General features: G+C 42.1%; 1 protein-coding gene across 35 annotated transcripts in view; it reads left to right on the plus strand.

Annotated features, from left to right (window-relative positions):
* The window catches only part of LOC139459502 (voltage-dependent calcium channel type A subunit alpha-1-like), a 415,048-nt gene that overhangs the window by 263,309 nt on the left and 127,984 nt on the right, over window positions 1-23,755 (plus strand). For 33 of the 35 annotated variants that reach the window (XM_071240977.1, XM_071240991.1, XM_071240992.1 and 30 more), the window contains one exon: window positions 14,094-14,294. In XM_071240977.1, the coding sequence (XP_071097078.1) occupies window positions 14,094-14,294 (201 nt within the window). Of the gene's footprint in view, window positions 1-3,048; window positions 3,191-14,093; window positions 14,295-23,755 lie in introns of those variants that run through there. The other 2 variants (XM_071240987.1, XM_071240986.1) reach the window with 2 other exon arrangements.

Consider the following 23,755-nt stretch of genomic DNA (forward strand, 5'->3'; position numbering starts at 1 on the left):
CAGAGCAGGAACATGGACCCAGGAGAGCTTTGAATAATACATACGTCTATTTCTGCACTGCAGGACGTAATTTGATAGAAAATGACCATGTCGCTAGTCCCTGAGAAGCACCTGTAGGTCCACAGATAAGAACACAAAACTGTTCGTCTTGCCAATTAACGTTCAGCTGGCCCGGCGCTGCCTCTGTTAAAACATGTCGTGGATCTTTCTGAAAGTACATGTTGTAAATGCCACCAAATTGCATGTGCGGAGTTACTTTGTGTTGCATAATGTAAGGAACGTCGGAGGAGAATAACCTATTAACTGTTTTACACAGAAAGGACATGAAGCGTAATTCATGGACATGGACACTGATGAGGTTGGGCGCAGAGGCGTTTGTGGTCAATCTGTGGTCAATCTGACCGTAGTTCTTTTTATCCAATGTTGTTGGCATCCGAAAGCTGTACACTCGCCAATGTTCACCATCAACCGTCCTCCGTTCACCAACAACCACCGACCTGATAATATGACCAACGGAAAGTCACTCACTCACTCACTCACTCACACAACAATGAGTTTCTTTTCTTGACTATTCTTTTCCTTCTGAATTTCTCTTATTAAACATCACGTGACATTAACACAGATTGTATTCCCATAAGGGACACAATTAAAGACATTTTATGGTTGCAAGTCTTCTTAAGTTACAGTTATAACTGACGTTGATTTATCATCAGGTGATTGTCAGCTTGTTATAGAGACTTCAATGTAGAACGGAACATCTGTATGGCAACGTATATGGCTGTGCGAGATGAAGACACCTATGTGCTCTCAGGGATGATGCACAACCTTGTCATGGTGCCAAAGGCCATGTGGCACCCCACACTGACGTCACTGAGCGTTCGCAGCTGCCAAAGATCTAGAATGAACAAGATGCCCAAGTAACACACATTACATTGACTGTGTGAATAACAGTTGTTTTCCCCTTATTGTTTTCACGAATGGTGTTATGTGTAGTAGGACGTTGGTGACAAACGGAAGTCTGTGTAATTAAGCGAGAGATTCGTTATATCCCAATTTACTTATTAATATCAAAATGTTAAGAACACATTATTAATGCTTCCTCAAGATATGTCATATGAATGTTTCTTTCTTAGCTTTGCCAAATATTTGAAAATCTGGCAGTCAATTCAACAGATCGTACCTATTTCCGTATGTCCTAATCGATAGGATCTCACAGTTGTCTGACTGAGGGTAATACCACGAATACTGCTGTTGGTTTGATTGGAACATTGTAGGCCACTTTGACGTCCAGTGGAGGTTGCTGGTCACCTGTCCTTGCCAGTGTGTATGTCAAAACACAGATCATTATGTTCTGCTGAACCTTCAGTTCCAATACAGTGTGTTAGAACGCTGTGTGTGAACATTCCTCTGGCAGTCCTGCATACGGGGGATGTTTACGTGTGTGTACATTTAATGCGTCCTTACATTGAGGCTATATGTTGACACGGGTAAGCGCCCGGTACATCGCTTGTCGTTCAGTCAGATCTTATCTAGGGTGACCAGTGGTCAAATTGTGATTTGCTGATTGTGTCGTATCTTAACCAGATGCCGTGGATAATCATCAACAGCTGATGACACACGCCTTAATACAGTTTGGTATATCGCTGTAGCGCAAAACTGCACCCTCTCACTACGGTCTTTGTAGGATGCACTCGAACACACCGATATCCAGATGCTGTTCTCTGACCTCTTGGTATCCGACGTAGAGGAGACTGCTCCTGGTGGAGACACAGACATATATTACTGTCGCGGAGGTTAAGTAAGAGCTGTTTCGCGCTGTGGGTTCTGCACATGGATCTCAAGCATGCTTATTCAGTACACAGACCACAACTAAGATGGCTTCGGTCAGACCTGTGAAAGCCGAGAAAGGACGGTGTAAATCGCATTGGTTATCGTCGCCAGCGCTAGGTGGTATTAGCAGAACAGCGAAAAAAACTCCCGATTCTGAAGTGGTACCATGTAAGGAGATTGTACCCCGGGGAAATTAAGCAAGCGGGGTTTGGTGTTACTATGGTGACGCTGCCTCGGTCTCGTGTGGGTATTTTTAACGTCAGATGAATGCCTTGTGGGGTCTTATAAACCATTCGTACATCCTGCCTTGTGTACCCTTGTCTGGTTAGCAGACACATGCAGTGAGTCATGATGTTATCGAGAGTCACAAGCTATTCTCCAAGTTCTCACCATAAACCTTGTATTCGCGTAAGAATGTCCTCAGGCCGTTGTATTACATTTTTAATCAATTTATTTTAAGTCAGTTAAATGTCATGTGGCAGAAACGATTCTATGTGTAAATGTGATCCGATTTATATCAGAAAGTAGAAGTAGGTTAATGCAGGACATAGACTGGTCCTTCAGTCTGCCAATACCATGTGGCGAGATGCGGGTTGTGTGGGTTTGTCAGAAGTGTAAATACATACCGTTTTGTATCGTGTGTCATTATAGCTTTGCTCGTGGTAAGGTCACATCAAAACCAATTCCTACAACACAAATACCATTGCGTGTCTATATATAGCCCACCACTGTGGAATAAACTCTCAACCAGTACAACAGCGGCAAATTATCGATTGGTAGTTTTGATAGTGGAAATATATCTTAGCGGTCTTCCTTTCCCTTTCCTTTCCCCAATAAACTTGGTGACCTCCCTTGAGAGACGAGCAGTGGTTTTATGTTAGTTTTGTGGTTCGCCCATTTTGTACTTCATTCTCCGGGCCTCGGCAAGATTTTCAATAAATGGCATGAAGAAAATTCCACTTTTCTATCTCATTCGCAATAGGTTTGAAAATTTAATGAAGATCGTGGCTTTGATCAGCAATAGTTCTTTCCCCATTGTCAGCCATGTGGTTAACCTACTGCCCACTGCAATTAGCCCTGTTTTGTATATGCGATCCAGACCGATGCCCACGGCGTTACTGCAGTAACCACGGGAGAACCTCGCGGCCGTGAATCTGTTGGACGGCTTCCAAGTCGTTACATTATCGCCTTCATAATGGGCGGTATTTAGTGCCACTTGATGGCAGAGTAATCAGATGGTTCAGTTGTGTGGTGGCTGTAGTTGGCACCAGTTACATATGTGTGTGTAGCGCCACTCTCACCCAGCCTGGCTCGATACATCTCGTTATGGAGTGTGGGATTTTATTTACTAGTATGTGTGGTAAGTACAATCCTGTATTTAAAGACAATATACGTTGTGCCTCATCGTTTACTGTGGATCTGGATATCACTTCGACATGGCATACCGTGTCTTGATCATCCAGTGTGGCTCTGGATATCACTTCGACATGGCATACCGTGTCTTGATCATCCAGTGTGGCTCTGGATATCACTTCGACATGGCATACCGTGTCTTGATCATCCAGTGTGGATCTGGATATCACTTCGACATGGCATACCGTGTCTTGATCATCCAGTGTGGATCTGGATATCACTTCGACATGGCATACCGTGTCTTGATCATCCAGTGTGGCTCTGGATATCACTTCGACATGGCATACCGTGTCTTCATCATCCATTGTGGCTCGGGATACCTCTTCGACATGGCATACCGTGTCTTCATCATCTAGTGTGGCTCTGGATATCACTTCGATATGGCATACCGTGTCCTCATCATTTAGTGTGGCTCTGGATATCACTTCGACATGGCATACCGTGTCTTTATCATCTAGTGTGGCTCTGGATACCACTTCGACATGGCATACCGTGTCTTCATCATGGTATTTAATGTCTTCAACATCCATTCCGCACTTCTGGTTTACGGCATTATGGTTGAACCATGCCAGCCAACTAGACCGTACCATAATGCACTTTGAGATAACTTTGTCGGCTCTCGTTAACTGTATATAATTACCAACGCTTAATTCCGACATTCCGTAGTTTGCCTTAAACGACGAGGCTGCGATAAAGTTCATTTCTACAGATATCTTTTTGACTATATCTTTGAATGGGCATGATCAATGTGGAGAGTTGTTCGACTGAGCTTGTGATGACTGCACAGATGATGTGAAGCTCATGGGAATTTCGATCCGAGTCTGGTATCCTGGCCAAATGGATTCAGAGTCAAACAATGTATACAGTGTCATCAAACTGTCATACGTACAGTGAGACTTCAACTGCTCATCATCATGTTACGCGTCTTCACGCGTCCTTCATAGCACAGCTCCTGTAAATACAACGGTGTACACCCATGTTTGATGCTGGCTTAACAGACCACACACAAACATTACAAGTTATTAGATGTTGATGTATTTGATACGGATATCATAAATGTGTTTTGAGCCTTTCGTTTGCAGTGTTTCAGCTACTGTTTTCAGCCTTGTAACGTTTTGATATCATTTGAACTTTTTGGGTCAAATTCAATTTTCAAGTGTATTCTTTTTATGGCGAAGTGTGTTTATGCCTACATTTACTCCCCTCAGTCTTCCTTTATACAAGGTTGTATCTCTAGCCCCCTCTATATTCCCCTCTACACTGCGTATTCCTCCTTAATACAAGGTTGTATCTCTAGTCCCCTCTATACAGCGCATTGCTTCTTTATAAAAGGTTGTAGCTCTAGTCCCCTCTATACAGCGCATTGCTCCTTTATACAAGGTTGTATCTCTAGTCCCCTCTATACAGCGTATTCCTCCTTTATACAAGGTTGTATCTCTAGTCCCCTCTATACAGCGTATTCCTCCTTTATACAAGGTTGTATCTCTAGTCCCCTCTATACAGCGTATTCCTCCTTAATACAAGGTTGTATCTCTAGTCCCCTCTATACAGTGTATTCCTCCTTTATACAAGGCTGTATCTCTAGTCCCCTCTATACAGCGCATTGCTTCTTTATAAAAGTTTGTATCTCTAGTCCCCTCTATACAGCGTATTCCTCCTTTCTACAAGATTGTATCTCTAGTCCCCTCTATACAGTGTATTCCTCCTTTATAAAAGGTTGTATCTCTAGTCCCCTCTATACAGTGTATTGCTCCTTTATACAAGGTTGTATCTCTAGTCCCCTCTATACAGCGCATTGCTTCTTTATAGAAGGTGGAATCTCTTGTCCCCTCTACACTGCGTATTCCTCCTTTATACAAGGTTGTATCTCTAGTCCCCTCTATACAGTGGGCTGCTCCTTTATACACGGCTGTATCTCTAGTCCCCTCTATACAGCACATTGCTTCTTTAAGCAAGGTTGTATCTATATTCCCTTCTATACAGCGTATTCCTCCCTTATTAAAGGTTGTATCTATATTCCCCTCTACACAGCGTATTCCTCCTTTATACAAGGCTGTATCTATATTCCCTTCAGTACAGACTATTCCATCTCTATACAAGGTTGTGTCTATATTCCCTTCTCCACAGCGTATTCCTCCTTTATACAAGGTTGTCTCTATATTCACTTCTACACAGCGTATTCCTCCTTTATACAAGGTTGTGTCTATATTCCACTCTATACAGCGTATTCCTCCTTTATAGAAGGTTGTGTCTATATTCCCTTCTCTACAGCGTATTCCTCCTTTATACAAGGTTGTGTCTATAGTCCCTTCTATACAGCGTATTCCTCCTTTATACAAGGTTGTGTCTATATTCCCTTCTCCACAGCGTATTCCTCCTTTATACAAGGTTGTGTCTATAGTCCCTTCTATACAGCGTATTCCTCCTTTATACAAGGTTGTATCTATATTCCCGTCTACACAGCGTATTCCTCCTTTATACAAGGTTGTATCTATATTCCTCTCTATACAGCGTATTCTTCCTTTATACAAGGTCGTGTCAAAAGTCTCCTCTATACAGGGTATTCCTTCTTTATACAAGGGGCTGTCTATATTCCCTTCTATACAGCGTATTCCTCCTTTATACAAGATTGTTGAATTTGTGTCTATATTTCCTTCAATACAGCGCATTCCTCTTTTCCATAAGGTTGTGTCTATATTCCCTTCTATACAGCGTATTCAACCTATATACAAGGTTGTATATATATTCCCCTCTACACATCGTATTCCTCCTTTATATAAGATTGTGTCTATATTCCCCTCTATACAGCGTATTCCTCCTTTATACAAGGTTGTATCTGTAGTCCCCTCTATACAGCGTATTCCTCCTTATACAAGGTTGTATCTATATTCCACCCTACACAGCGTATTCCTCCTTTATACAAGGTTGTATCTATATTCCACCCTACACAGCGTATTCCTCCTTTATACAAGGTTGTATCTATATTCCACCCTACACAGCGTATTCCTCCTTTATACAAGGTTGTATCTATATTCTACCCTACACAGCGTATTCCTCCTTTATACAAGGCTGTATCTATATTCCACCCTACACAGCGTATTCCTCCTTTATACAAGGTTGTATCTATATTCCACCCTACACAGCGTATTCCTTTGTGGCCTGACTATGGTAATGTTCCCTCCATGCTGAATAGCTACATCCGGTTTTGTCTTAATACCCGTGCAGCATATTGTTCCTTTAAGCAAGGTTGTACCTCTACTCAATTCTGGCATCTTCAAGAGTGGGAGTAACCTTGTCCTCCGACATTCCAGTGATAACATAAGCGCTCAGTGGAGACATTACAGTCAGAAGCCCTGGCAGCATGATAAAGCTCGGCTGAATATACATTATGCTGATGAGGGCATTCTATTTAATGCATCCATCAGTAAGGACCCTGTCTCTTTCTGATAGTGGTCCTGACATAGTAACTTCCACCGTTTGTACTCGCTCAATCTCGTATCTTATGAATAACTTATATATAATCTGACGATCTTGGACAGCCAATACGACATTAGGGTCTGAATCCTTATATTATTCACCGGGTAGTCCAAGGCAAGCTGTCTATTCTTTGATTGGCTCTTATTCCGACGATAAGAATTCAATGCTTAATTATTTAAGGACATTTTGAGGTTCGGTGAACTCTCGAAGAATCTTATGAACGTGTACTTCATCACTAGCAGTAAATGCAGCAATGTTCCAGTGTTTTAATTTCTTATTCGTGGGGAGGGGTTGGGGAGAGTTCCCTTCCAAGAACCTTCTAACTTAGGATGTGCTATGATTGGAAGACATTTTTGCAATAATACTATGATTTCTGGTGTTTTCCTTCGTGAAAAACTCTTTGAGCATGTCAACATTTTCACATTTATGCTAAAGGAATGGGATGTCGTACGTCCCAAAAACTTAAGGAATTAAATCTCTTACCCGTCATCGAGCTTTGAACTGCTTCCCAAACACGTTCTAGTCTCGGGCATATTGAAATCCTTAAGACGGTTTGAATATTTCATTGAAAAACTCATTTACTTATACACTTTCTCATGTTTGGCCATCTAGATAATAATCAGAATCAGCGGAAGCTCACTACTTTCATTGCAAGGCAGCGACTATCTGTCAGTTCCTCAAGGCAATATCTAAACGTCACCATGCACCTTCGTTAAAGGTGGGGTGGGGGGTGGGGGGGGGGGGGTGTCTGTACTGGGTGGATTGGCAGACTGTAGATGGCAGACGCTAGGGAAATCTACACGTGCAATTTAGGGGAACTTACACGTGCACGTTAAGGGAACTTACACGAGCACTTTAGGGGAACTTGCACGAGCACGTTAGAGGAACGTACACGAGCACTTAAGGGTAAGGCACACGTGCACGTTAGGGGAACTTACACGAGCACGTTAGGGGGACTTACACGCCCACTTTAGGGGAACTTACACGCCCACTTTAGATGAACTTACACGACCACTTTAGTGAAACCTACACGACCACTTTAGTGAAACCTACACGAGCATTTTAGAGGAACGTACACGAGTACTTTAGGGGAACCTACACGACCACTTTAGTGAAACCTACACGAGCATTTTAGAGGAACTTACACGACCACTTTAGTGAAACCTACACGACCACTTTAGTGAAACCTACACGACCACTTTAGTGAAACCTACACGAGCATTTTAGAGGAACTTACACGACCACTTTAGTGAAACCTACACGAGCATTTTAGAGGAACGTACACGAGTACTTTAGGGGAACCTACACGAGCACTTAAGGGGAAAATACACGAGCATTTTAGGCGAACTTCTCTGTCTTCTCTGTACAAATGTGATTATTTGATAACTTCATATTACCAATCCTGTTTTTCTGTTTAGACTACTTATTTTCAAAGATGAAAACGTGTCTTAGAAGTTTTTAAACAATTTTAACACCAATGCCACGTGTGAACTTGTATTTGGTTCTGCCTTGACGATTTACTTTCTGACTAGTTACAGTCACGCTGAACGCATGTTTGCCAGCAGAGCTTCAATGGGAATTGATATTGTGATACTGTAAGCCTACAGTTGCATTCCTGCGTATACAACACACCGGGGTAGATGATCTGAGGGCTTGTGTATACTTCATTCTGTTATCGACAAGCAGCCAGATGCAATCTTCATGACGGTGTGATTCTCTGCAACACCTGCTGACAGGCGGTGTGCTGGCTTGGCTGACATTAACACGCTGGGCATACTTAATTATTCACGATGGCTTTGTGGTCTCCTTCAGGTGACTGTTGCCTAATGATAAGAAGTTACTATATAACAGGCTGGTGAATGTGATGCCTGTAGATTTCCCTATAGATCGTAGATTGTATAGATTGTACTACTGACTGGCAACCCGCGAAGATTCCGGATACAAATTAGGCCACTGGAACAATTGCTTGTCGTAAGAGGAGACTATATAAACCTGATGGTAAGACTCGTTGTCTTTGCTGATTGCATGTCATCATATCCCATTTACGTTGATTGATAGTCGTGATATCAATCATTGGATTGTCTGGCCCAGGCTCGATAAAGAGCATATTTCGGAGTACGAAGTTTAAGAAACATTGACTGTGGCTAATGGTGAATGTTCAGTGCCAAATGCCAAGGCAGCACCCCCTCCCCCGTCGGCATATGGCAAAGTGGGGTGGGTTGCCGTTTCCACGTGCTAAGTTCGGAGATGTCTCATTTCCACGTGCTAAGTTCGGAGATGTATCACTCCAGGAACACTACTTTCCGATCATTATCGTATTATGAGGGTGTGTGTCGTGTTCAGGGAAAGCCTCGTTACTTGATCCTGGGGTCAATGGTCACTAAACGTGGTGACCATCGCTATAGTTGCATCCCTATCTCCAAAGGTTCAGGACGTTTTGTCAAAAATGAAAGCAAATGTCATTTGAAGTTTACTGAGACAACGCTTGTACAATGTTGAGACCAGTGAAACATCCTCACCTGTTTCATATTTAGATCTGTTCATGAAACTCCAGAGTGACAGCAAACGTCACTATCAGTGGGGTGACGTACTGTCAACTACCCCTTTATGTAGAGCAGCACTATACCAGCAGCTACAGACTGTGTTATCTGTCCAGATTTCACACGTTGTGTGGTACAACCGAGCAAGTCACGGTGATTCCAAAGAACGGCATACGACTCGTGCTCAAAAGTTGTTTGATCAGGGTTACAACATTCACAGTCTTGGTAAAACGTTTTAAAGGTTGTTATGGTCGACATGAGGAGGATTCCTCTACGTTTGACACCCCAGTGACACAAATAGTGTTGTATGCAATTCCCTATTTTCACTTTTACCATATGATCCTGTGTTTTCAGGTAGGCCTAAACAATTGACTTGCATTTGCATGTGTTTGTGACGGATGCCATAGGTGGGCCAGGATACGCTCACCTTTCGCGAATGCCTGGTGTAGTCACTATTTGAAGGTGATTCCTAAACACATGCTCATGATATAGTCGAAATCATACAGTGCAAGTGGAGATTTCTTATAATTGTGGAAGGGCTTCCTTGTATTTATTTACTGCATTCCCCGCTACTGGGGTTGATATTTCACTCGAGAAACGCTACCTTGCTGTTTTTATCATACTCTATATACTAACTGTGTGCCCCGCTCTAAAAAAATGGCACATACCTCTCTGAACTTATTTTTGTCATTCTAGAAATACTATAACCCCGTTTGTATCATTCTATGGGGGTAGATACCGCCAGTCTGGGAATTCTATTGTCATAGTATGAGGTTAGAGAGTTCTTAAAGGCATTGAGCAGTTGAATAAACATATGGCAAGAAGACCGCCTCCGTGGTCTAGTGGTAGAAGTCTGCCCGGGGAGCGGGGGTTGAGTGCATGATCCCCTGCCTCGTCACAGCTAAAGACGTTTAAAAATGGGTCTTATTGTTACCCTGTCTGACGCTCGGCAACAAACAAGGACTGGTCGGCTCGGAGACAGTAAACTGTATCTGAGTGGGGTATCCATGTTAAACTGCGGCATGGTATCTCAGTGGTCTAGCACTATACAATCGGCATTACTCCGGACTAGTACAAGCAGCCACACACACACGTGCATGCACGTCGCTATATAAGTGCAATAATCTTGAACGTGAAGTTAAACCTCATCTATGTTGAGGGTAAGAATCTATGGATGAACAACTTCTTTATTACAATTAAGAGCGACGTTTCGGTGTAGGTTCTAACACCGTTATCAAGCAAGACCTACACCGAAACGTCGCTCTTAATTGTAATAAAGAAATTGTACATCCATAAATTCTTATCCTTACTTAGTACTCCAACTTCTAAATTCCCATCGAAGAAGTCACTTCATCTATGACAAGGAATATAACAATTTCTTTATTTGTATTTATACGATGCGTTTCGGGGCTACTGTGTCATATGTCGTTAGATATCTGACTGAAAGATACTAAGGGCATGTAAGTATCGTGCAGAGAGGTTACAAACACAGTTTGTTGGTGTTTATCGGTAGAACAGGTCTTCAGCAACCCAGGCTTGATCTAAAAAGCGACTATGCTTGTCGTAAAAGGCGGCTATCGGGAACGAGTGGTCAGGCTCGCTGATTTGGTTGATGCATGCTATCGTATCACAGTTGCGTAGATCGAATGACTACTTTTCTTTCTTTATCGATCTGAGAGGTTATATACCTGTTTCCAGAAATACCTTCCCGTCAGTATGATCCCGCGATGTTGAATATACCAGGACATACTATTTTCTATATCGTGCTGTGAGATTAGGCTTCCCACATCTGGAAATAGTATTTTCCTGTTTTTGTGGAAGCATGAAGTTAGGTATTTCACTCTGGAAAAGCCACTTTCAGTTCTGCATCCGGTCTGTACTGTGGTTGCCATAGTTACATTTCTATCTTCAAAGGACAATTCGTCAGAAATGAAAGCAAATGTCATTTCCAAAACAACATGTGACATGTTGGTCTTCTTCATAGATAACATCTATGTAGAATTTGGGCCAGAAATCATCCCCCCTAGGCACCAACTGTGCTCCCCTCCTTACTGGTCTGTTTCTTTATGAAGAGAAGTCAGAATTTCTGCTGCTGTTGGCAAATGTAGGCAAGAATTATGCAGGGTCACTCTGGCTACATGGGTTTTGTGCGTCCCGCGTCAGGTTTTATACCACTAGCCGGGGGGAGACCGGGGCAACAACGAATTTATCTTACCGTCATGTTATAATATGACATTGTAAAAGAATTAAAAGTAATTCAAAATTGATGGGAAACAGCTGTTCGATTGATCTGAAGTTAACTGGTGCTATGTCACGTCACATTGATTGACTTGTAAAAAGCGTGGGCTTTTTGCATTAGTGGTATAAGGGATGTATTCTGTCTCTCAGAAATCCACGTAGAGCCTGTCTTGTTCGTGGCGGGGTATAAGGGATATTCATCCGCTGAGAAATGTCTTTCCCTCCAAGGCGAGGTACATAGTATTTTATCAAGATCACATGGACCAATCAGATCTCGTCTTTCTGACATGGAGGTATGATAAGGGAATTTAACCAAGACTTCAGCTTCAGGTATATCGATGATCGTATATCATTCAATGGTGGTCAAATAGCCAATTCCCTTCCACTGATTTGCCCACCTGAGCTAAAAACATAAGACACCAGCGCAGCCAAGTTTGAAGTCAGTTCTCCGGCTCCTGATATACCACTTCATGTCTGTATGGTGGTATTAGGTTAGTAATCTCACTCCAGAAATACCACTTCCATATCTGTATTGTAATATATCGCTTTAGAAAATTGATCGTCACGAAAGGATATCCCTACTGAATGCAGCCTCAGCCAGAAGCTCCCCAATACATTGTCATCGAGCTGCCGGTTCCTACCTGTCACATCACTTAATAACCTGTCACCATTGCACAGTGGTCTTGAAACATACATCAAGTGTTGTTTGGCCGTAAAACATGTGTCCGACTAGATAAGGTATATTCAACGTTAATTAGAGCAAACAACGGTATAGCGGGCGTCATGTCGCGCCTTGGGCTGCTGCACAGCTGTGGTATACAGCGGTAGTGGATGACATACCGACCATCTGGAGTGGAGCTAGGTCAAGTATCAAATTGTGCTCTCGTCCTCGGCAATAACCTACAATATGTAATGTCCAAATCAAGATGACATGAGTTGGTGTCTCTGAAGATCAGTGGACAGTTTCCCTTGTGAAGTAACTTGCATTATGCCCCTGTTCAGATCTCAGACAGGTACCCAATTCAATGGCATGTGGCCATGAAATTATATCGAATTGACTTGATAGGTCAGTTTTCCCATAGTGCCTAAATGATAGTGCATTGGATACTATATGTACGTATTATTGTTTTAGCCCGGTTGTGATTGAGATATGCATATGCGTTCTGTGAAACTGCCTGTAATCAAGGAACCCCAGAGTGCTGATGGAGATAGCAAGTACGATTCATCAGATACTGATTATTCTGATCTGGGTCAAACCCAACACTAACAAATCAAACTATTACTTTGACCTAATGTGCACTTTAGAGTATCTAAATATAGTTCATTCAAACATGGAAAGAGACGGCACCAATGTCGCGATGTTTTGAATCGATAGATAGATAACAGACTGATGCACATAGCTAGAAGAGGACAGACCGCTCCAACTCAAACGATTGTTTCTGTGTAAGCTACTAAGTCAGTGGCAAAATGGCGGCTTCCGGTTAGACCATTCTTAGTTGAAGCTGACCGGTTCGTGCATGGTGGCGCGGAGCACAGGCCTTCTGGGTTAGTTTAAATTACTGCCTTATCGATTCGGGGTAAAATAGGTTCAAATTGTGTGCGATTTCCCTCTGCCCGTAGACTCCTACAGTCCAGCAGGAGAAAATCAATATTCGAGTGTAGATGGCTGAAGACAAAATGAGTGCGCGGTGTAGGGAGAGCGAACAGGGCACACGATGCAATTGAATTTAGCAGACGACACAAGAATACATAAATATTGCGCAGATTCTCACTACTAAATGTGGACATGGTTGGCCGGAGAATTGATCCGTGAAGATTTTTCAATGAAATCTCGTGCCGGGGGCGTTGCTAGTTGGTTGTGAGAGAGCAGGACTCATTAGCATAGTTTAGCTGTTATGTATGCACCCTTTCCACAACGACCACCAGCTGATCCTCTTGTGTCCAAACTTAACCAATGACGTCAGACTGTTAAATTTTCAAGGCTTCAAATAATACACTTTGGTCGCCACAGTCTGATTGGTTCGACGTATATCTGCCACTGTTGTCAATATATATTTTAACAATAGGGTCATTAATTATCCATGGAGCGGGTTCACAGCGTGGCGGGGAGAAAATGGTAGCGACCAGACCCTCCAACCTCGTGGAAGCAAGTCGCAGACGACATCTCTCCCCAGCTGACACTAGTTCCAGTCGGAATTCTCGCGTTGTGTGACAGAGACTGCAGAATAGGACTTTGGATGTGTGGCTTTAAATAGCAATTATTCCGCTCGTGGCGACAAGTGGTTAGGCCATTACATTGGCTGTGGCGCAAACAATGCGGAACACACCGTGCTATCGAGGTTTGACGTGTATATGCTCTGTCGTACGGTCGCATCTTACCGGATTTTAACAAACTAACTCAAGTCTCTGAGGATTAATTGTGATTTTACAGCAACCGTCAAAGCACCGTCTAACGTTACCGTATACAGAGACATGAGAACTCAGTCGCTGCTGAGATTAGTCTCGTCTACGAGGGACCAACACATCTTTCTCTAATGGAGACGAACTCATCTCGTCTGCTCCCCGTGTTTGATATTGTGTTTTGTGTTGTTGTAGGATGGCAACATTTCAAGCCCACAGCGGCCAAGGTGATGATGGAGACTATTCAGGCCCCTATGACGGCTCCCTAGGACATCTTTCTAGACGTGCCGCTCACTTGAGTCTCCCAGGAATGGCCGCGTCAAGCAACCGTTCGCTCTTCATTTTTAGTGAGGAGAACTTTATCAGAAAATATGCCAAGATCATCATTGAATGGGGATATCCTTTTGAATATGCATGTGAAAAATAAGTGTGATTCGATGAAAATTATTCCAATATGGACAAGAAAATGTGAGTATATTTTTCACCATTCTTACTTCATTGATTTTCCGACGATTACTAATGTGCAGTTTCTGGTAGGAGAACTTTCCATCCTTCTTTAAACACCAGTTTCTTTACATACTGTGTTTGAATAGTCTGAAAATTGACATTAAAGTACCTTGGATGTTGTATTTTGTAGGACCAAATAGTATGCAAAAACCTGATGTTTCGTCTTCACATGTTACATGTACACACTAAAACGTTATTTCCACACAAAAAGCTGCATCGCCGTTTGAATGTGTCCCCAGATCTCAATAAGGTATTGTGGCTTAAAGTGTGGCATTAAGAAACTAGAAATTATGAAAGTATGTCAAATTTGGAAAACACTTTCATCTGAACGTTATCTCGCCATTAATAACTTGTTGATGTCTACTTGGAACTCTACGGGTGTTGTGTATAGAGTGTACAGGGTATAGAAACATCACATTTAATCCACCGAGAGAGGCTTCCAGGTGAAAATTTAGACTGCTAAATGTTATGATTAGATTCGCACAATCGTATCATTTTGCTCCCAAAATAGCTAGATAATTGCATTTACTTTCCATGTATGAGTTGATGTAAGTGCTAGTCGTCCTGCTGTGGCAAAGAAACATGTTGGGATGTTGTTCTCGCACGCCCACTCGTATTTGCTAAGTAGAATGAACATGTGAAACTGTTATCGCCCGTCCATCAGGTCAGTTTCAGTCTCTCCTGACTGGCAGATCCCCGTGTACATTTCACCCACGTCACAGACATTATGTAAATTCATAACATACGTAAATTCAAGATTAACTTCATGTAATCGGGGCTTTGACTGACATGGCGCCGTTGCTTATTCAATCTGTAGAAATCCGGTGGCCATTTTGTTTTCAGGCTAAACGAAATATCACCCCAGCAAACATGTCATACGTTGACGTTTGAAGTAATAAAATATTTCTTAGGGCTATAACTCGTTTAATAGTCACACAAAGTAACTCATATATGTAATGCTTCGTATTCATAGTATTACAGCGAAACTATCGATGCTGACGCCAATCTTCCCTTCAATGATAATGCATCAACCACTCCTACTTGTCACGTGATCCAACGTTTTGTTCCTTCGATTTAAGTACTGTTTGGTGAACAACGTATGTGCAATGTAGGTATTCAAAGTAGATATTCGATAGAAACGTAGAATAATAAAGCCTGGCGTCAGCTGTGGTTAACGTACAGATGCTTCACGCCATGTTGCTGCTCTGACGCCATGTCAGTCTACATTTTCATAACATTACGACGAAGGGTGGCCTTCACTAGCTAGGATATTCCCAGTGGCATATTTTTATGTCATTGCTTAATCAGACTGGAACAGTGTTTACATGACTCGGTGCTGTAAATCAATACCATGTATCATCAGTTGGGACTTATCTAGTACTGCCTGTGACGAGTGTGTACAAGATATGTCAATGTTAATGCACTAAAAACATACCAGACTGAACACAGTGGCCCCTATAAGTCTTCATCTTACTATATGTGGCTCTAAATCATAAGGCGGTATAACCTGGATGTATAAATAAAACGCTGAAAATGAGTTTGAACAGAAACAATATCTCATTGAAATGCTTCAAACTCGACCCCACCCACCCTGCTTCCCTACTCACTCCCCCGTTCTCCCATTCCGCCGGACCCCACTACCCCCCAAATCTGTACGATGCACCTCCTCTGACCGGTAAGGCAGCGGTGGGCTGTGCCATGTGCTACCCAAGTGCCCCATGGAGAGTAAAGGTGCCCCCTGCTGCCTAGTGTTGACATTTAAGCTTATGATCGATCAGTTTCATTACGTGGATAGTAACCTTTAAATGTTGTCATTCCTTAATTGATATCTCAAAGCTTTTCTTTCTCTAAACGTTACTGTGTATGATCACAACAGCCAATATGAAATTAGTCGGTGTAACCTTTCCCCATAAACAATCCTATTTGACATGTGTCAGAGCCCTAATCGCGACCTTTAGTGTTAGATATTGACACTGGCGATATACATTGCACAGGGAACTCGCGATGGCATCAATGCAACTTATTTCACCGATAAATATAAATATAATCATTATAATTATCTGAAGATAATTGACATGTATCAAATATTCAAGTTACGGTCAACAAATAATTGGCCATACAATGTAGCTTAAATTCCCAAGTCCACCCACACCGCAATTACAGTAATTAATCAGCTGTAGATGGAGATAATAGTTCGATCTTTCCAGCCACAATATACCATCATATGGACGTCAGAATACCGCACAAAGTGTGACGCGTGGCGTCTTCCTCTCCGGTAAACAGTATGCACGTGCAGCATAGACATCGCCTGAACTTTTTAACATAGAATTCTAGTAAACATCATATATGAGTCTACACTGGGAACATAGAATTCTAGCATACATCATATATGAGGCCTAACTGGGAACATAGAATTCTAGTATACATCATATATGAGGCCACACTGGGAACATAGAATTCTAGTATACATCATATATGAGGCCACACTGGGAACATAGAATTCTAGTATACATCATATATGAGGCCAAACTGGGAACATAGAATTCTGGTATACATCATATATGAGGCCACACTGGGAACATAGAATTCTAGTATACATCATATATGAGGCCAAACTGGGAACATAGAATTCTGGTATACATCATATATGAGGCCAAACTGGGAACATAGAATTCTGGTATACATCATATATGAGGCCACACTGGGAACATAGAATTCTAGTATACATCATATATGAGGCCACACTGGGAACATAGAATTCTAGTATACATCATATATGAGGCCACACTGGGAACATAGAATTCTGGTATACATCATATATGAGGCCACACTGGGAACATAGAATTCTGGTATACATCATATATGAGGCCAAACTGGGAACATAGAATTCTGGTATACATCATATATGAGGCCACACTGGGAACATAGAATTCTGGTATACATCATATATGAGGCCACACTGGGAACATAGAATTCTGGTATACATCATATATGAGGCCACACTGGGAACATAGAATTCTGGTATACATCATATATGAGGCCACACTGGGAACATAGAATTCTGGTATACATCATATATGAGGCCACACTGGGAACATAGAATTCTGGTATACATCATATATGAGGCCACACTGGGAACATAGAATTCTGGTATACATCATATATGAGGCCACACTGGGAACATAGAATTCTGGTATACATCATATATGAGGCCACACTGGGAACATAGAATTCTGGTATTACCAGAGTGGGGGTTGTTTATCGTACAACATAACACTGCAGGGAGAATATACAATGAGGGGAGTATTTCTTTTATGAAATATCGACATTTTGTTCGACCTCTTTGTTGATAAAATGTACAAGCTTTAATACTATTTACCCGTATTTCAATAATGACGACTCCCTGAATACAATCCGACACCGGCAAAGATGGAAAAGTCTATTTAATGAACTGGGGGATTAAGTTTGGTATTTCCAGGATATTCTCAAAAGATTTCACTTCGATTGTCGTGACCTTTTCTCCAAATACCGAATGCCATATCTTTCCCACTTTTGAATGCGATCGTTGCGTTGATCTGCGTTGCCCAGCTACATCTATGGTGAGCAACTCACTAGACACTTTCCTCTCAAAATTTACGTCGTCCAATTTACTACGTAATCAGGTAGAGAGGGCATGTTCGAATCTCCAGAAATGATGTCAATGTTTTATCGTGAAATAAACCACAACTTGTCCTTAATTGTTCTTTGCGATTTACCGCGAAGCTATCTTAAAAATGTAGATACATGCAGCAGATAGTGGTTGATTGAGGGTGTCACTGTACCTTCCGGAGATGTAAGGTGACTATTTAGTGTATCTCACAATCGTAATCAGACCTCCACGTGAGCTCCACGTGATGTCAGTGCTTAATGTCCGCACACGAAAACCTTAACGACACGTGTGGGTGGCACGCGACAGTACATGAGCGCGTGCCAATAGAATTTAATAAAACATACTGTGTGGTCTAAGTGATATATGAAAGGTATTTTTCGATTCAAGTGTGCAAACACACTCAGAGAAGATAATGTAAAAGGGATATTTCACCCGGATTTCACCCAATTTTCCGAAGATCGGAGGGTGTATAAGAACGTCCAGCTCAATCTCGTACATACGGGTTCACACGTCACAAGACTTATTTGCGCTGAACTTGGGTGCATGACAATGAAATCTAACACGTGACAGCATGTTTTGCACGGTCGACCTGTTTGGTATATTACATGGCAACTGGCAGACACATACAAGTTGTACTTGTGTCCCCTTGTAGAATTCCGAGTTGGTGTACGTCCCCAAATACCTAACAGTTGTCGAACAAAGCGACTATCTGGAACTGGGTGATCAGTTCATTGTACAGCCACGGCGTGGGTCGTTGCTCTTAATATCAATCACTGACATGTTTTGTCCAGACGCGAGGTCACAGTCATATAGCTGGCATATTGCGGCGTAAAAAAAGAAACAAACACAAACATACGTGTCAATAAATAAACAGCATGCAAACAGTTAGTGAGCATGTTGCAGACGATCAGTTGTGTTTATAATACATTCAGTTTAGTTAATTAACCGTATGGACACAGTTCGATTTATAATTTCAGAAGTCACTCATGTCAGGTTAATCAACTCAATAACAAAGCACCCCTGACAACTGTCTGAAGCCCCGCGAGCGTCGCTGCGTGAGGCCGGCATGGCATTCTTCCTCCCTTAATATCCAGTGTCAGAACGTGCTATAAACATCAGCCCAACAATGTGCAATTAAAGGTAGCCCACATTCCCCAAATAAACGTCTAGGTAAATGAGAAACGTTATCCCCAATTGCGTCACGGCTATTGTCGCCACCATATGTCAGGTCAGTGGACAGATGCTCATTTCAGGGTACCAACATGTTATCGGACTTGGTAATTTCAGTCTCCCTGATCCACATGGCACTTCTGTATTGTCACAATGAACAGGGCTAATCACATTGACAACCGCTGCTCTAAAGTCCGTGGTAAACCTAGCCTGGGGCACTTCATTATGTTTGTAGAGAATAATATGATGTTGACATTAAACCATCATTTCAAATTGACCGTACATTTAGTGTATATGTATAATTATTAGTTTCAACAATGTTTGTGTTTAGCACATGAAGAATGTACACATATGCTGGGCCTTAGACGGATAGCGGATAGACGCGTGTGTGATGATGAATTGCAAAACGATCTATTATTATGAGAACGTAATTAGGACATTGCAACGACAGGGATCATATGAGTGAATCAAGTTAGCAGTATTTGCCCAGGCCAATGGGATGCATGGTATAAACATTGGTGCAGCTAATTTGAAGATTCAGAGAGAGCCGGTGGAACACGTATTTAGTGGACAATCAATGGGTCTTCTTCAAACGAAGGACTGTTATTCACAAATCATTGGGAACACCTTAAGTTATCAATAATTCAAACTATGTTAAGCAATACATCTATCGATCCATCACAACCACCGGAATGAGCCGTGCATGGAGAAAATTGCATTTAATTGTCATTAATTTCTCGTAGCCCGCTAACCATCATCACAGCCTTGATATTTGTTTGGAATGCACGGTATCTGAGATGTGGGAGAACCCCGTTACTGTCTGCATTGCGTGTATATTTCACCGTTGTGTATTTCATTTAGTATTATGTGTTGACAATAATGTTGGTGTCATGCGTGAATGCACCTGGTACCGTATGTCGAAACAGTTTTATAATGAAAAATTGACACACACACACACACACATACACACACACACCCTTGTATTGCTACATTTAGCGCATGTGTTAGCGTGTTTGTGTGTTTGTGTGCGTGTGTGAGTGGTGAGATTGGAAAGTGACAGAGGATCAGCTGATGTATAACGTGACGTTGACTGAAATTAACGTACATCATACCGAATGCCTTAAATCCCACATGACCTAGAAATATCGTGACCGATGAGAGATGAAATTGGCATTGCAATGAACATGAAATGCGACCCATAATACCTGCAGCTGTCGCCGTCACGAGGTGAAATGTACACCGCCCCTTTGTCAATACCTTCCCCGAATCGATATCAGCGGAGACGGGAGCAGATGAACACACCTTCCACACAGAACATTGCTTACATGCACAGGTATTTTGACCGGAGGCCGGGGCAGATGAACACACCTTCCACACAGAACAATGCTTACATGCACAGGTATTTGACCGGAGGCCGGGGCAGATGAACACACCTTCCACACAGAACATTGCTTACATGCACAGGTATTTGACCAGAGGCCGGGGCAGATGAACACACCTTCCACACAGAACATTGCTTACATGCACAGGTATTTGACCGGAGGCCGGGGCAGATGAACACACCTTCCACACAGAACATTGCTTACATGCACAGGTATTTGACCAGAGGCCGGGGCAGATGAACACACCTTCCACACAGAACATTGCTTACATGCACAGGTATTTGACCGGATCCCGGGGCAGATGAACACACTTTCCATACAGAACATTGCTTACATGCACAGGTATTTGACCGGAGACCGGAGCAGATGAACACACCTTCCACACAGAACATTGCTTATATGCATAGGTATTTGTGGCGCATATCGAACAACTTACATGATAAACTGTCATGAGCATTTCTGATTACATTATATGAACGGTTGAGTGTTGGTATACATGTTTTATTTGTTTGTTGTTTGACGCCACCCTCTGCAATATTCCAACTTTATGACCGCCGTCTGTGAACAGTCGAGTCTGAACCAGACAACCCAGTGATTGATATCATGAGCATCGATCCACGCAATTGGGATACGATTACGACAAGCACCGGTTGCATTTAACAGTATCACAACTATCGTGAACAATAAAATGCACCTAATCTGGTACTCCTTTGAAAGCACGTGAGAATCTGGAGTCCACCAATATACAATTATACATGTACTTAGGTCAACGAGACATCCTATATACGCTCTCGGCCAGGTAGAACTCGTCATCAAGGTTCTTGACTAAATGAATTATATGGGTACCAGACAGGGGAACCTACCGCACTTTACTCTATCGTAAGTTACAGGCAAATGTGGCCAAGAAAATACCGTAAAATAGCAGTTAATTGAAGAATATGTTCGTTTTATTAGTAGCTGATATAAAATGAGCACTATACCATTTTAGCGTTATTAACGTACATCATGGCTTGCCTAGGATGTACAGTAAAATGTACATTATGCCGTAATGTGTTCCGTGTTTTATCGATTACGGCCTACTTTACGACCTGATAAAAAATACATTCGTCACTGGATCAGTTTAACATATAATTTAACCTTATCATCAGCTATCTTCAATATAGCGATGTAGGGTGATTAGTGTAAGTGTAGGAACAGGTGAGTCCATGATGGATCCGTCATTAAACGTTTTCATTTTTGCTCTAGAAGCATACGTCATAAATTTATAACACAAGAATTATCTTGCCAAACTTTCAGCACTGAAAGCATTTATTTGTCTATTAAGCCGAAGACACTTGTATTGATCACGGCATTGATGTAATCGCAGTAGTTCCAGGTAGTTTATACATACATATATCACATACACACAGTGCATCTCAAAACACTGTTTACAACTGAAGACGTTTCCAAACTTCATTTCAATTCAAATTAAATTGAGAATTTATTTTGCAGAATAAACTCTTCTATCAAGTACAATAGTTTGAAAGCTAACGAAAAAACAGATACTAATTTCCGAAGTTTCCTGAAGACAAACTGGTCGGTGGTTCATAACACAACACTGTCCTGAGCATCCTCGTCCTAGTTTGTCCCCTCTGAAAAGCTGCATTTTGCGAACTTCCTGATCCAAACTCTAAGGAAATAGATCATCATGGCTTGGTCCACAAGCCTGTTGTCGCCCTTAATATGCACAAATGCCCATATGTATCTCGCATAACCAAATTTATTTAATGTTTTTTTCCCAAAGCTTTGTGGTTTTTCATGCCAAGTATATAGAGCATTAACCACAAGATAGAAACTCGATATGAATAAATAATCGACTTCATAACCTCAACTGCAAGAAAATTCTCGATCTATAACATAGGATTTCCTCATGCCAGATGACTTCACGCAGCCCTGGCATACTGTGATTCTTGAACAAAAACAACATCCGCAATAGGAATTTGTCCTGCCCGCGTGAATGTGAATATATGCATGAGTGTGGCATGCCTGATTAGGTACCAGAGCCGTCCCACAAGTCAGAATCACGAATGTCCAATTCCTACTTATTACAAACACAGCTATTTTGAAATCTATAAACCATCAAGGCGCCATTTTTGTCTGTGTCGCCATTGCGATGTTAATGTAGTGGTTCGAGGGTACGTTTCCTGCATATGTTACTCTCGAAGCGGCTACCCAGATGCATTTCCGCTCATTACAATTGAATGGTGTACACCTGTAGAATTCTAGTTGCCCTTCAATTCTGGATTTTATGAGAATTACTGTTCTCTGTGACCAGTATTTAACATTTGCAGTCCTCTCAGACGAGGCTGGAAGTTCCCAGTCTAACCACGAAGGATGTACAGTACACCCTTCACAGTTTGCATGTATTCAGTGCACTACTTTCCACGTCTACAGGCTGCATTTGAACCAAATACACAACCAGGCAGCATATTTCTGCAGGCATCAAAGTGGATAGGTATTCTCTTGGGTATAGCTATCGCGCTGTCATCAAATATCTTTAACTGAAAGGGCTAACTCTAACAGCTATCTATGCGGACATGGTGTCAACTTTAGGGGAAGGTGCTCCTTTCGTTGCCACTGTTAAAGAGGTGGTCAGCGGAGTTTAAGTGGGAAATATAGAGCCTCGAAGATGAATCAAGATCAGAAAGACATTCAACTGGAAAATGTATATAACATACACGATATGATTATGGGGGGGATTGCCGATTGACCACACGTCACATAGCCAATACAGTAGGCATCTCTCATGGGAGAGTTGACACCATTGTGAAGAAGTAACTGGGTATGACAAAGGTTTCAGTACACTGGGTTCCAAGGCCTCTGACTCCGGGTCAGAAACGCTCCTAGTTCGTCACCTTTCGTGATAATTTACGTCGTTTTGAAGCAAACCCAGCAGATTTTGTTGAGCGACTTTTAACCTTGGATGAGTCTTGGGTTGACAACTTGACTGTTGCTTAGTCAGCTACAGAGTAAACACCAGTCCAGGCCGTGCAAACATCTAACGTCTCCTCCGAAGAAGGCAAAATCTGTTCTATAAGCTGGCAATGTGATGGCTTTGGTTTTCTGGGATTCCAAAGGAACCCTAATGGAGGACTACCTCCCGAAAGGTC

The sequence above is a fragment of the Haliotis cracherodii genome, unplaced genomic scaffold, assembly GCF_022045235.1.
Source record: "Haliotis cracherodii isolate W230 unplaced genomic scaffold, xgHalCrac1.p SCAF_13, whole genome shotgun sequence".
In the NCBI taxonomy this organism is placed as follows: domain Eukaryota; kingdom Metazoa; phylum Mollusca; class Gastropoda; order Lepetellida; family Haliotidae; genus Haliotis; species Haliotis cracherodii.